Source organism: Xyrauchen texanus, chromosome 23, assembly GCF_025860055.1.
Source record: "Xyrauchen texanus isolate HMW12.3.18 chromosome 23, RBS_HiC_50CHRs, whole genome shotgun sequence".
Lineage (NCBI taxonomy): Eukaryota > Metazoa > Chordata > Actinopteri > Cypriniformes > Catostomidae > Xyrauchen > Xyrauchen texanus.
Genome location: NC_068298.1, coordinates 35,010,944 through 35,026,832, shown reverse-complemented (window position 1 = coordinate 35,026,832; position 15,889 = coordinate 35,010,944). Strand labels below are relative to the sequence as shown.

Genomic DNA, 15,889 nt, shown 5'->3' with positions numbered 1-15,889 from the left:
AAAAATACCACAAATTTAGTAAAAGGAGTGAAAAGAACAACCAAAATCGGAAGTTTTTACAGTCTTTTATTGATAGCAAAAGAATAATTTCACTCCTGCATTTTCTCAATGGTCTCCTCCTTGTATTTTCCCTTCTCCTTGCCGTCCTGTCGGGACTTGGCCTTGCGCTCAAGGATCTTCTTGCGATCCTTGTCGAGCTTTAGCCTGGTGATCACCACCTGTAGGAAACAATATTTTTTTATTTGATTCAAACTTCCACCAAAGTGCAGGAAAAAAGCTTGAAGCAGAAGTCAGTCAAATATAATTGCATTTGTCAGTTCTAACAGGACAGTACAACAGCTAAGATATAATGTGAAGTTAAAGGGACAGGTCACCCAAAAATTTTACTCACCCTCATGCATCCCAGATGTGTGACTTTCTTCACCAGAACACATTTGAACAAAAATACCTTAGCTCAGTAAGTTCTTTAAATGCAAGTAAATAGAGATTCATTTTTTAAGCTCTAAAAATCACAGACGGTCAGCACCATCATCGATACAACTCCAGCGGTTAAATGTCTGTCTTCTAAAGCGACAATTAATTGTGGTGAAAAAGATCAATATTTATGTTCTTTTTAAAACTCTAAATCATGCTTTCGGTAAACAGTGGTACGTGCATGGCGTGATTGCATTGTCATCTCAAACAAGCGAGAACTGATCCCAGCCGGAAGAGCAGCACTGTTCACAAGTTTCCCTGTTGAGGAATGCTGTACAGTATTTTGGTTGGTTTTGGTTTAGATCTGTTTTTATGGGTTTCTTTACTCACAATGGTGCATTTGTGTGCTTATCCTGGATGTCTCAACCAACAGAAAAATGTGAGATTATGTCCGTAACAAGCCAATGGTAATACGTCACACGAGACCGCTTGGATTCCATCCTCATATGAAACCTAACGAAAGCGATGATTTAGAGTTAAATGAAATAAGTACTTAGATATTGATCTTTGTTCACACCAAAAGTGATAGTATATTTAACAGCTGGAGTTGTATGGATGACGTTTATGCTGACAGTCTGTGATTTCAAAAGTGAAATCTCCATTCACTTGCATTTTAAGGACCTACTGAGCCAAGATATTTTTCAAATTCTCTTCAAACATGTTCTGGTGAAGAAAGTCATACACACCTGAGATATCAAGAATTTTAATTTTTGGGATCAATTTGTCTGTCTTTGCAGGACAAGAAACAAAAAAATACTAAAACTAATATGTTTTTACCAAAATGTGGTCATGTTTAGCCCATGGTCTACAGTCAATAAAAAAAGGCCACTCTTTGAAGGTTCATACTTGAGTCCTCTTCAAAGGAACCAAACTCCGACCTTTTTCCCTCCAGCAACAAATTAATAAAACAGTGAAACAAAATGAGCAACAATTTTCTTTATATTTACATTGTACCTGTCAATTTTGCACCTGTTTTTGTCCACTTTGTGATGGATCTCATTCATCATCAGTATTTTTGGAAAACCAGTCAACTTGAATATTACTGTAATATTATATTGCTAATAATTATTATACAACAATAATATATGTCTGTAATAAATCTTAACTTGCACAGGGCTTTGCACTGAGATCTAGTTAAACCAAAGTTCTAAACCATCAAGCTTTTATGTTGGGCGGAAAGATGCAGCAAGTGTGTCTGTGTAGCATCACATTCACAAAAGCACTATAATGTGTACTTTATTTTAACATCTCCTCGATCCACAATTACCCAGCGCCATGGGGTGTATTATTGCATTTTTACATTAACTTGTATCACCCAAAAATACTTGGAACTATGCAAGTGAAATTAAAAAGTGAACCTGGAGCTCTATATAGGCCTACCCCCTTACGGAGTTTAAGCAAACGGGACCAAACTCGGAGCACATCAGTTACTCCACTCTGAAAACACTGTAATAATGCTTTTACACAATACAGTAAGGAAAAGACAGTGCAACTAAACTTTGAAGTGAGCAGACTATTTAAATCTCAGCCCTTCAGTTTTTAATAATTGCACATGGTCGACTCCTATCACAATTTCAGTTTTATTTTGATTATGCAGCCCTATTGAGAACTACACTCAGATATAGGAACATTAAGGTGTCTGTGATCATCACGGACACTGGATAATGCCCTTTTAACATTGCATCAGGAAGAACAGAAGCAAGACAACTGTTAATCCATACAATCAAAACTAGTTCAAACGTTACTTGGTTTATTTTTAAATGGATGATTCAACTGATAAACCATGTGGAAATAATACAGAAGTACTTGCTGTGCTATCTCTAACAGGCAGACAGATACTTCAATGAACTGCAAAATGACCGATAGATCTATATAATCTCCCAATATTTGGCCATTTTAAGAGTCATTCAATGACCACAAGCACTCATCACCAGTCTGATTATCTCACCCGAGTCAAACTCCACTGACAGGCTTGTAAATCTATATTTTGTCTTCCCAATTTCAATAAATTTACAGTCGTCATATAAAGTGCTTTTCACAAAAAAACACTGTTTTAAAGCAGCTTCACAGAAAATTATCCAAAAAAAGTCCTCACTGTGCAATTCAACAGAATAATGGGATTAAAGTCAATGAGTAAATATTATGTACGATAAGTTATTTTGTTTAGTAAATTTGTACACAAATCTCATTTGCGGCCATTAACTCGTATGGGAGACAAGGGCTTGTAGTCACACGGAAGTTAAATCACAACTCGGTAATCAGAGTCAAAAGTACAATTGGTAAATTGTACCCACCAAAGTACATTTTCTATGTTATTGAGGATAAACAAGCGAACGCAAACCACATTGGCATACATTCAGAAGAGTCAACTACATTATGAGGGCAGACTTTTACCAAAAGGCTTAAATGTGTCCTTAGAACAAAGGTATATTTCAGGAAAGTCAGGTGTCAAGTGAAATGTCACATTTAAAAAAAAAATAAGTTTTTAAATTACAATATTTGTTAACCAAAACATTGTTGATAATTTAGCATGTTACCTTTTCCATGCATGTTTAATGAATCATTTTGTGCTTTGTAATTGTTTAACTTTGACCATTTCACTGAAAAGCCTTTAAAGGCTATTTAAAGGAAGAATTCACCCAAAAAATGTAAATTCTCTCATCATGGCCTCATGTCATCACAGATCTCTGCTTGGTATGTCAATACAATGCAAGTTAATTGTGACAAAAACGTTAAAGCTCCAAAAACCACAAAGTTAGCATAAAAGAAATCCTTTAGACTCCAGTGATTTAGTCCATATCGATATGACAGGTGTAAAAATCAGATCAATATACAACTCCCTTTCTTTTTTTTTTTTAAACTATAAATCTCCACTTTCGCTTCCACATTCCTTTGTTTTTTGGCGATTCGTATTCTTTGTGCATAACACCACCTACTGGTCAGGACTGGTCAAATGTGGAGACTTAAAGTAAAAAAGGACTTAATAATGGTCACTTATATAACTTCAGAAGACATGAATTTAACCACTGGAGTCATTTGGATTACTTTTATGGTGCCTTTGTGCTTTTTGGAGCTTCAAGGTTCTGGTCACCTTTCATTTGCATTGTGAGGACCAACAGAGCTGAAATACTTGTCATCTTTGTTCAATTGAAGAAAGTCATACACATCTGGGATGGCATGAGGGTGAGTAAATGATGAGAATTTTCATTTTTGTGTGAACTGTCCCATTAATACAGTCACAGGTGTAGATTTTTTGTTTGTGTGTAAGGATGGTGGGGACATGTTCCCGTCAGACACCAATATTCACATGAAACCGGCAGCGCTGGTTTAGCGACAGGTTCCATTGCGACAACATGCTGCACTACCGGGGCAAGTTATGACAAGAGGTTAGCTGTGTTCATTGCACTGTATCCCTGGGCGATGATGGCTTTTTTGTAGCCAAGACATCAAGGTATTTGGCTCTGCAGAAATTGACCTACTCATTCACTGGACTAAAAAGTGTGGCAAATAGCCCTGGTCTGCCCCCTTATGTGCTCTCTAGATAATGGTCCTAATTGTTAACTTGATGAAAAACTGACTAATGGCAGCATAACTTTCTGCTTCAGAAGAAAAAAAACTTGGAGGTATAACGGTCCCATACCTTGCTGGGGTGGATGCCAACATGGACTGTGGTGCCATTTGCCTTCTCACGTTGCACACGCTCGATGTAAATGACATACTTCTTCCTGTAGACCTGGACCACTTTGCCGATCTGCTGGCCCTTGTAGTGTCCCCGGACAACCTGATGAAAATAAACAATTTAAATGTACCAGTAAGATGATCAGCTTCCATCTTCCTTTCAGAAGTTCATCATTTTAAGAATTTTACAGACACAGCATCTCCACAAAAATATAGATTCTTAACAACTTGAGTCCATTAAAAAAAGAAAAGAAAAACAAAACTACTCACACAAGTCAACAAATTGAGGCCAATTCCAAATTAATCCTTTTAAAAACTTGAAAACTCAAGTTTTCAATTTCCTAATGACATTGTATGCAGTTTTCAGTGGAGGATAAGCCATTCCAGTGTGGGTGAGCATTTAAGTGTTTTCTAATGTTACTTTATTAATGTGGACATGTCCTATTATGACAGTTGGCAGTGTCCTCTCACCTGGACCTCATCATCCTTGCGGATTGGCATAGATCTCACGTTGTATTTCTGGCGGAGCTCTTTGGACAGAGGAGAGGACATGATCTTCCTCCGGACGTGTGATGGGGCATTGAAGTGCCTCTTGCGGTTCTTGCGCCGGGAGGAGGTCACAAAGGTATTGAGCTTCATGATGGCTACAAAAGAGAAGACAGTTAAAACAAACTCCACTCAAAACAAATGATCAGAGAAACAGTGGTATTGTAAACATCAATGCCTCTTCACATTTGTCCAACAGAGCGGTCACTCATTCATATCAATGTGGACATATGAGACCATCTTAAACAATAATTTCACACTATTAATTTCAGAACATGTACATTGACGTCTTGTCAACATGAGCTGTGTTTGAAGTGAATGTCCAGTTTCACGTATATCGTATAGACACATCCAAGTCAAAAACACTGGCACTATCAAGTCTTTCCACATTTTACCGAGTTTCAAGGGTGTTTGAGGGAAACATGACTAGAAACCTGTGACACTTTATGAAACGAAATTACTGTCTTGTGTTTCGGCCAGAATATCGGTAACGTTATTCACACGGGACAGAGCAGAACTCCTGTAGCTACCACTAGCTAAACTTTGGCGACTGAATCTAAAGTAATTTTGTAATGTGGGCAAGAAATAACACTACTTATTTAACGGTAGTGACACTGTGTAACGACAACGTGTGTTTTAACGTAAGACCACACGAAATCCACACGGATGGCAAAGGATGTTTGTGAAATGCTTTAGCGATCTCGTCTTACCCTGCCGAATTGTTGCTATGGCCGCCGGAAAAGAGACTTGAGAATTACTTCCGCTAGAATTAGATGTAGACCAAATCTCGCGAGATCGGCGTGGAAAGTGTGATTTCAAAGTAGCCGTGTTGAGCTGTTATTTCTTGAAACTAAAAGAAATATGTGATGTACAAGATAAACTAAATTATATTATATAGCATTTATATAATATATTATAATATATAAATAATATTAAAAAATCTAAATCTGTAGGATTTAAAATTATTTGGACAGATATTTGTGATTTCTTTAGGCTAAATATTCAGCATGGGTCATTTGCAATACTTCCATAAAAACAAATACAGCAAAAAAAATAAAATAAAAAATGATTTAATAAATAAATAGATGTGTGTATATAAATAAACAAATACATATATTTATATTTAAATATATTTACATACACATATGTGGTGTGATTCAAATTAATATCAATTTATAGACAAAACTATAAATGAGATGACTTAAATTAATTTTGTAATTACTTGTGCTGACTTTAATTATTATTATTATGAAACAATTACATCACATGTGAACAAGTCAAGACTACAAGTATAAACATCAATATCATTCATAAATATGAGTATTTCTTAAAAAATATTATGTTTAAGCCTGTTTTTAAGATTTAAGCATTTCAATTTGATAACATATTTCTATTCAAATATTTCACAAAAGTTATTTTTAACAAAAATCAATTAATATAACTTAAATGTTGTTTTTTTTAATAGATTAAATTTGGTGAAATATTTAAATGCATACATCTTAAAAATAGACTGAAGTTGTTACATTTACTATTACTATACTTCTTTCAGGAACCTCTTCAAAACAACCAGATGCATTCACAATGTAGCAATAACATTATAATATCTGTGCAGTTTCACAGGTGCTTTTACAGGTTCTTACAAAAGGAAAATGCACTCTACTCCCTTTGTCCAAAGGTTATACAGAACAAGAGAAAAGGCAAATCTGAGTCACTAGTCATTTTATGGCTGATGTAATTGTCTGAGAATTTGAAAACCGTTTTTATTCAAACAATTTTCTGCATCTGATTTCTTTGGCTTTTATCCAACCGACTTTTAAAAATAGAAAAACATTATTTTGCCACAAGTGTTCTTTATGAAAATACATGCCTATTAAACTGCCCTGACATGTTATAACAGCAGGTGTTCTTTTACACATCTCAATGGAATCCATTGTGAAAATGAATATGGCATTGAATGAGCCAGATGAGGGGAATAGCATGGATTGACCAAATCTGTAGCTGTAGATACTGTTCTTTGCGCTGTAGTTCCGACACTGTTCTTTGGTTCACAGAAAGGGTCTAAGGCGCATAAAGCTCTGTCTGGTTGTTTGTTCTCAGGCTTTGGGACTTAAGAATAGAAAGGGTCTTTTGAGTGAATACCATTGAATAGGTACTCATGGAAAAACAAAGGTACAAAGCTCTTAACAGAAGTATTTGGGACTTAGTGTTCTGTGAAATTGCCGAAAATCTCCTGAAAACATCTCATGCACCTGTAAATTTGTAACAATACACTCTCTTTGAACTAAGCAAAGAAAATCATAGGGGAGACTGGGGCTAGTTGTCACATGTGGAAGATCTATCTATCTATCTATCTATCTGTCTATCTGTCTATCTGTCTATCTATCTATCTATCTATCTATCTATCTATCTATCTATCTATCTATCTATCTATCTGTCTGTCTGTCTGTCTGTCTGTCTGTCTGATTGTCTATCTATCTATCTATCTATCTATCTATCTATCTATCTATCTATCTATCTATCTATCTATCTATCTATCTATCTATCTATCTATCTGTCTGTCTATCTGTCTGTCTGTCTGTCTGTCTGTCTGTCTGTCTGTCTGTCTGTCTGTCTGTCTGATTGTCTATCTATCTATCTATCTATCTATCTATCTATCTATCTATCTATCTATCTATCTATCTGTCTGTCTGTCTGTCTGTCTGTCTGTCTGTCTGTCTATCTGTCTGTCTGTCTGTCTGTCTGTCTGTCTGTCTGTCTATCTATCTGTCCATCTATCTGTCTATCTGTCTGATTGTCTATCTATCTATCTATCTATCTATCTATCTATCTATCTATCTATCTATCTATCTATCTATCTATCTATCTATCTATCTATCTATCTATCTATCTATCTAACTGTCTGTCTGTCTGTCTGTCTGTCTGTCGGTCTGTCTGTCTATCTATCATCTATCTATCTGTCTGTCTGTCTGTCTATCTATCTATCTATCTATCTATCTATCTATCTACTGATGTAGAGAGTTATATCATATATATATATATATATATGTATATATATATATATATATATATATATATATATTTATATATGAATAGTCCCATAGCTTGTTCACGTGGCCCCACCTTGAACTGTTGAGTACAGGTGTGTCCCTGTAGGCTACTGTTTCAGAGTGAGGCGTGACACTTCAGCATGAGTAATCCCATGCTCAACCCATTCAATACAAAATCACGGCAAGGAAACATATAACTTATTGCAGTCTGACTTAAAACAATGTGGAAAAATATTTGGAATAAGGTGAGTCCAAAAATGAATGAAAAAAGTAATGAATTACTTGCTAAATTGATTAAAACACAACTCAGCACTTCATACTGACTGTTTCACAGCTGTTCATGGTGCTGATGGTGGGGCACATGTTTGTGCCTATTGAAGCAAAGAATACCAGCAGAGAAGGAAAAACTCGGAGAAGAAAACTGGAGTCAAATCCTCGTCGAAACATCTCGTCTGTAAGAATTTCTCCGGACCCAATGATGACAGGTTCAGACTCGGCCGTGGTGTTGCCCGGTGCTGGTGACATGGACTTTGATGAAAGTATCATGGACATGGTGTCCCAAGTCAGAAACAACCCCAACTTATCCATTAGCAAATGTGTTGTGGATCGCAAACTTTGGATGTCCAACAGTCGCAGCCTCTCTCCGTGGTCCTACAGGTAGGTAAATTTGCTCTTGGTTATTTGGGGGTAACTTTTGTTAATAAACTTAAAAGCACAACATTTATGAACCTAAACAGATTATTTTACTATTTTCTTAATTCTTATGTCCTATTTGGACACTTCTTGAAGTTAAAAGAAAAAGGTCTCAGGTTGATACTTACAGTAGCCTAACTAGTTCTAATTTTATGAAAACTAATTAATAACCAGATTTCAAATTAAAGGAATATTTCGGGGTTCAATACAAGTTAAGCTCAATCAACAGAACTTGTGGCACAATGTTGATTACCATAACAATTTATATCAACTCATCCCTCCTATTCTTAAAAAAAAAAAAAAAGCAAATATGCTGGTTACAGTGAGGCACTTACAATGGAAATAAATGGGGCCAAATTTGGAGGGTGTGAAGCAGATAATTTTATAAAAGCACATACATTCATTCTTCTGGCTCAGCAAGTAAAGACGCTGACTACCACAAATGGAGATGCAAGTTCGAATCCAGGGTGTGCTGAGTGACTCCAGTCAGGCTTCCTAAGCAATCAATTAACCCGGTTGCTAGGGTGGGTAGAGTCATGTTGGATTAATCTCCTCATGGTCACTATAATGTGGTTCTCGCTCTCGGTGGGGTATGTGGTGAGTTGTGCGTGGATGCCGTGGTGAGCCTCCACACGTACTATGTCTCAGCGGTAACGTGCTCAACAAGCCACTGGTAAGATGTGCATATAGATGGTCTCAGACATGGAGGCAATTGAGAATAGTGATGTCCAGTTCGTGAACGAATCGTTCTTTTGAAATGGTTCTTTTTAGTGAACGAGTTGAACTAGTTCACCAAATTGGCTGAATAATTTGAAACAGTTTGCGTCTCGAGTCAACACTGATCCACAAGTTACTCTATCTTAACCTGTCTCTTGGATGTGCCTGACTCTCAGAATCAAAATGAGCCAATAACCGGGAGTAATATGATCCTAGAACTGGTGATATCTGCTTTTCCAAACTCTTCGTTGCAATTAACCATGCCAACTAGTTCACAAATCGGACTAAACGCTCGGGTCGTAACATTTCTCGAGTCAACAGTACACTGAACTGAGAATCACCACTTTCGGAGGTGTCCGACATACTGATGTGTGTGATTAAGGAATTTAAATGTATGTTTCAGGTGATCACAGCAGAGAGAACTGCATTGAGTCACAGCAGTTCTCGAGTCAACAGTATACTGATCCGAGGACAGCAGCACTTGTGTCAACAGTAAATTGAGTTGATCACAGCAGTTTTTGCGTCAACAGTATACTGATCCGAGGACAGCAGCACTTGTGTCAACAGTAAATTGAGTTGATCACAGCAGTTTTTGCGTCAACAGTATACTGATCCGAGGACAGCAGCACTTGAGTCAACAGTACATTGAGTTGATCACAGCAGTTCTCGAGTCAACAGTATACTGATCCGAGGACAGCAGCACTTGTGTCAACAGTACATTGAGTTGATCACAGCCGTTCTCGAGTCAAAAGTATACTGATCCGAGGACAGCAGCACTTGTGTCAACAGTACATTGAGTTGATCACAGCAGTTCTCGAGTCAACAGTACACTGATCCGAGGACAGCAGCACTTGTGTCAACAGTACATTGAGTTGATCACAGCAGTTCTCGAGTCAACAGTACACTGATCCGAGGACAGCAGCACTTGTGTCAACAGTACATTGAGTTGATCACAGCAGTTCTCGAGTCAACAGTATACTGATCCGAGGACAGCAGCACTTGTGTCAACAGTACATTGAGTTGATCACAGCAGTTCTCGAGTCAACAGTATACTGATCCGAGGACAGCAGCACTTGAGTCAACAGTACATTGAGTTGATCACAGCAGTTCTCAAGTCAACAGTATACTGATCCGAGGACAGTAGCACTTGTGTCAACAGAGCATTGAGTTGATCACAGCAGTTCTCGTGTCAACAGTATACTGATCCGAGGACAGTAGCACTTGTGTCAACAGAGCATTGAGTTGATCACAGCAGTTCTTGCGTCAACAGTATACTGATCCGAGGACAGCAGCACTTGTGTCAACAGAGCATTGAGTTGATCACAGCAGTTCTCGAGTCAACAGTATACTGATCCGAGGATAGCAGCACTTGTGTCAACAGTATATTGAGTTGATCACAGCAGTTCTCGAGTCAACAGTATACTGACCCGAGGACAGCAGCACTTGTGTCAACAGTACATTGAGTTCATCACAGCAGTTCTCGAGTCAACAGTATACTGATCTGAGGACAGCAGCACTTGTGTCAACAGTACATTGAGTTGATCACAGCAGTTCTCGAGTCAACAGTATACTGATCCGAGGACAGTAGCACTTGTGTCAACAGAGCATTGAGTTGATCACAGCAGTTCTCGAGTCAACAGTATACTGATCCGAGGACAGTAGCACTTGTGTCAACAGAGCATTGAGTTGATCACAGCAGTTCTCGAGTCAACAGTATACTGATCCGAGGACAGCAGCACTTGTGTCAACAGTACATTGAGTTGATCACAGCAGTTCTCGAGTCAACAGTACACTGAACTGAGGACAGCAGCACTTGTGTCAACAGTACATTGAGTCGATCACAGCAGTTTTTGCGTCAGCAGTATACTGATCTGAGGACAGCAGCACTTGAGTAAACAGTACATTGAGTTGATCACAGCAGTTCTCGAGTCAACAGTATACTGATCCGAGGACAGCAGCACTTGTGTCAACAGTACATTGAGTTGATCACAGCAGTTTTTGCGTCAACAGTATACTGATCCGAGGACAGCAGCACTTGAGTCAACAGTACATTGAGTTGATCACAGCAGTTCTGGAGTCAACAGTATACTGATCCGAGGACAGCAGCACTTGTGTCAACAGTACATTGAGTTGATCACAGCAGTTCTCGAGTCAACAGTATACTGATCCGAGGACAGCAGCACTTGTGTCAACAGTACATTGAGTTGATCACAGCAGTTCTCGAGTCAACAGTATACTGATCCGAGGACAGCAGCACTTGTGCCAACAGTACATTGAGTTGATCACAGCAGTTCTCGAGTCAACAGTATACTGATCCGAGGACAGCAGCACTTGTGTCAACAGTACATTGAGTTGATCACAGCAGTTCTCGAGTCAACAGTATACTGATCCGAGGACAGCAGCACTTGAGTCAACAGTACATTGAGTTGATCACAGCAGTTCTCGAGTCGACAGTATACTGATCCGAGGACAGCAGCACTTGTGCCAACAGTACATTGAGTTGATCACAGCAGTTCTCGAGTCGACAGTATACTGATCCGAGGACAGCAGCACTTGTGTCAACAGTACATTGAGTTGATCACAGCAGTTCTCGAGTCGACAGTATACTGATCCGAGGACAGCAGCACTTGAGTCAACAGTACATTGAGTTGATCACAGCAGTTCTGGAGTCAACAGTATACTGATCCGAGGACAGCAGCACTTGTGTCAACAGTACATTGAGTTGATCACAGCAGTTCTCGAGTCAACAGTACACTGATCCGAGGACAGCAGCACTTGTGTCAACAGTACATTGAGTTGATCACAGCAGTTCTGGAGTCAACAGTACACTGAACTGAGAATCACCACTTTCATACATAATACTGAGAACTGCTGATCAGTGAGCAGCGAGTGATCTGAGCACTTGAATGAGGGGGCGAAACGTTTCAGTCGAGAGATGTAAATGAATTTTACAATTGAGTATTGTGCATGCAGATTTTATCTGAAGTTGTGATGAGCTGGATCATGGTTTCTGTAAAAAAAGGGTGAGTTGATTAAGACTAGTTTTATCACTTTTTATGCTTTAAACAGGTGCAAAACTTTAATGTAGGATGTACTGTAAGATAACTTAATGAAACACTGATGACAATAAACACCCTTATTATCATAATTTAATTAAATACAATTATAATCAGCAATATGCCCTAACATATGTCTTTATTTAATGTGTTTTTTCGTGTATTCTACAACGCCGGCATATTAGCGTTATATATAGTGACGGCATTACGTGATGACGTAAATTAATTGGTTTTTGAACCAGTTAATTGAAACGAACCATCCAAGAAAAGAACCGGTTCGCGGAAAAGAATCGGACTTCCCATCACTAACTGAGATTCGTCCACCACCACCCAGGTCCCAGATTGAAGCGAGTCACTACGCCACCACGAGGATAGAGGGATATCAAAGGACTTCGAGGAATTGGGAATTTGGCATTTCAAATTGGGGAGAAAAGGGGAGAAAATTAAAAATAAATACAAATAAAAAAGAAGAAGACAGTGCACTAAAAGGATTGGGTAAAGTATTCACGGAGGAGCTGTGTCTTTAGATGGTTTTTGAAGGATGTTAGAAAAACAGCTGTTCGGGTGGAGTTTGGCAGGTCATTCCACCAGCGAGGATTTCACAGTTGAAGTGAAAGTCCTGGTTTGATGTTTTGCTTGGCACTACGAGGCGCTGTTCACCCGCAGAACACAAATTGGAGTGACCCGTACAGCTCGAAGAAGAGAGGTGTGATGTTTTAGGGTTTTAGGGTTTGTTGACACATCGTCATGGCAACTAAGTTGTAAAATTGGACAACTTTACACAGAAAAGGTTAGTAAGTGATTTTATCACACTAAAATCATGTTGACACACATATTGTTTGTCTTGTGGCTATACTTTTAAAAAGTAGGCTACTTTAATAAAAAAGTATTTACAAAAATAATGGGCCCCATTCACTTCCATTGTTAGTGCCTCACTGGAACACAGACATCTGCTCTTTTTTTAAGAAAAGTAGGGACGAGCCTAAATAATATAGTATCGAACCCGGACTATTCCTTTAATAATGCTACAAAAGTCCTTTACGAAAAATGTCACACATTTTGTGTGATATTTTAAAATACTATTATCTTATTGTTGTACACAAAATTACAAAAACGTGCAAATTATTTTTGGTAAGGGGCGTTAGTTTGAGGGTGGAACGGTGGTTAGCGTTAGCTACCGTCTGGAAGGGCATCCAGAGTAAAACCTGAAAAGGTTTTTGTGTGACAACCAAATAAGTACATATTACAGAATGTTCTTTAATGGTTATTTTGGGGTTTTATTTTTATAACCATAAACTAACTTTCCCAGAACTTTGCGAAGGTTAAGTGTGACAACCAAATACTGGACCTATACTGAACCTAATATCTATTCCTAACGAGACCTGATTATAAACTAGATCCCAAATTAATAACATTGTCACAATAATAATAATAATAATAAATGTATTATACTATACTATTTTCTGATTGGTGTCCACATTGTAAATGAAAACACAAACCTAAAAATATCGTTCCATGGAACTGGTCCCAAAAATAACCAAACGCTAAAGTGAGGGGAATGTTCTTTGTTTATTCATTAATTTAGAAATTTCTATATATATATATATATATATATATATATATATATATATATGCAGCATCTCAGCATAGGGGTGTGTGCAATGAGTGTTATTCTATGTGCGCACTCAGACGCAAGCCTCCTTAACACACGTAACCAGTGCGTCATTTAACCAGTGCCTCTCTGTACAGAATCAATCACGATGTGAACCGTAAACCCGTGGACATTCCCGAGGCTGTGTGTTCGTGTGTGGGATGCATCAATCCTTTCACCATGCAAGAAGATCGCACTATGACCAGTACGCTCATCTACACCAAGATCCCTGTGCGCAGACGCCTGTGCCACCGGCCAACCAGGAAACCGAAGAAGAAATGCGTTCCCCGTTACAGTACGGTGGTGGAGAGCATTGCCGTAGGGTGCACGTGCATCGTGGGGTAGCTGAGACGTACCCACTCCCACATTCTTGATCCTTATTGTGAATACTTTGTGTGAAATAGTAAAAAAAATGCATTAACTCTGTTTAGCGAGCTTAAAACAAAAATGTTAGTTTTGTGCTGCAATTTCTGATATATTATGAATTATCCTGTACATAAACCCCCACCCCATATTTTGTGATTGAATGATTTGAAAAGATGTTCTCATTTTGACAATAAAATGTGGAAAGCTCATTGTGTGTTTATTGAGTGCAGTGTTGGGTAAAAAACACAAAAATTTATCCACAAAAAAGTATGAAATGTATTCGGATAACTTTACTGATTAATTAATTGTAAAAGTCACGTGACTAATGACTTTTAGCTTTTCTGCACAGAAATATCAAAATAATATCTATATTTCCTCGTTTTTTGTCACACTGAGGTCATGCGGTTACCATATTTTTCTCCTTTACTGTGATTCATTAGCAACACTTTTGTCATCACAGAAATGAAAACATTAAAATCATAATTTTTTAAAACATATTTACATAAACAATAGCTATTATTAAGCTAAGTAATGACTAAGACTAAAGTAATTATATTACACTAATTGATACATTTTTAATTAGCTTACACCTTATCATTGAATTTCAGAAATGTAATTAAAATCATGCTCAACATACTCAATACAGTTGAAGTCAGAAATTTACATAGACCTTAGCCAAATACATTTACACTTTATTATTGTTTTCACAATTCCTGACATTTAATCGTAGAAAACATTCCCTGTCTTAGGTCAGTTAGGATCACTACTTTATTTTAAGAATGTAAAATGTCAGAATAATTGTAGAGACAATTATTTATTTCAGCTTTTATTTCTTTCATCACAATCCCAGTGGGTCAGAAGTTTACATACACCGTTAGTATTTGGTAGCATTGCATTTCAATTGTTTTTAATTTAAAAACCTTCCACAAGCGTCTCACAATAATTTGCTGGAATTTTGGCCCATTCCTCCAGACTGGTGTAACTGAGTCAGGTTTGTTGGCCTCCTTGCTCGCACATGCTTTTTCAGTTCTGCCCACAAATTTTCTATTGGATTGAAGTCAGGAGTTTGTGATGGCCACTCCAATACCTTGACTTTGTAGTCCTTAAGCCATGTTGACACAAATTTGGCGGTATGCTTGGGGTCATTGTCCATTTGGAAGTCCCATTTACGAATGAGCTTTAACTTCCTGGTTGATGTCTTGAGATGTAGCTTCAATATATCCACATACATTTCCTTCCTCATAATGCCATCTATTTATGAAGTGCACCAGTCCCTCCTGCAGCAAAGCACCTCCACAACATGATGCTGCCACCCCCATGCTTCACGGGATGGTGTTCTTTGGCTTGCAAGCCTCACCCTTTTTCCTCCAAACATAATGATGGTCATTATGGCCAAAGAGTTCAATTTTTGTTTAATCAGAGGACATTTCTCCAAAATTATATTTTCTGTTTTATTTTTGGAGCAGTGGCTTCTTCCTTGCTGAGTAGCCTTTCAGGTTGTCGATATAGGACTTGTTTTACTGTTGATATAGATACTTGTCTACCTGTTTCCACCAGCATCTTCACAAGGTCCTTTGCTGTTGTTCTGGGATTGATTCATACTTTTCGCACCAAACTACGTTAATCTCTAAGAGACAGAATACGTCTCCTTCCTGAGCGGT

General features: G+C 38.0%; 2 protein-coding genes across 3 annotated transcripts; one reads left to right on the top strand and one right to left on the bottom strand.

Moving 5' to 3' along the window:
• Positions 1–49: 49 nt before the first annotated feature.
• On the bottom strand, positions 50–5,454 carry LOC127662990 (60S ribosomal protein L26). Its single transcript, XM_052154355.1, has 4 exons — positions 5,409–5,454; positions 4,624–4,796; positions 4,115–4,255; positions 50–218 (listed from the first exon to the last, which is right to left on the bottom strand). The coding sequence occupies exons 2-4, from the start codon at positions 4,789–4,791 to the stop codon at positions 90–92; spliced, it is 438 nt and encodes a 145-aa protein (XP_052010315.1). The 5' UTR covers positions 4,792–4,796; positions 5,409–5,454; the 3' UTR covers positions 50–89.
• A 2,419-nt stretch (positions 5,455–7,873) lies between these two features.
• Positions 7,874–14,419, top strand: LOC127617327 (interleukin-17B-like). Of its 2 annotated transcripts, none has more exons than XM_052089308.1 (3): positions 7,874–7,990; positions 8,080–8,402; positions 13,961–14,419. In XM_052089308.1, the coding sequence occupies exons 1-3, from the start codon at positions 7,967–7,969 to the stop codon at positions 14,205–14,207; spliced, it is 594 nt and encodes a 197-aa protein (XP_051945268.1). In that variant the 5' UTR covers positions 7,874–7,966; the 3' UTR covers positions 14,208–14,419. The 2 variants fall into 2 exon arrangements, with proteins under 2 accessions (XP_051945268.1, XP_051945269.1); XM_052089309.1 differs by having other exon boundaries at positions 7,909–7,990; positions 8,126–8,402.
• Positions 14,420–15,889: the final 1,470 nt, after the last annotated feature.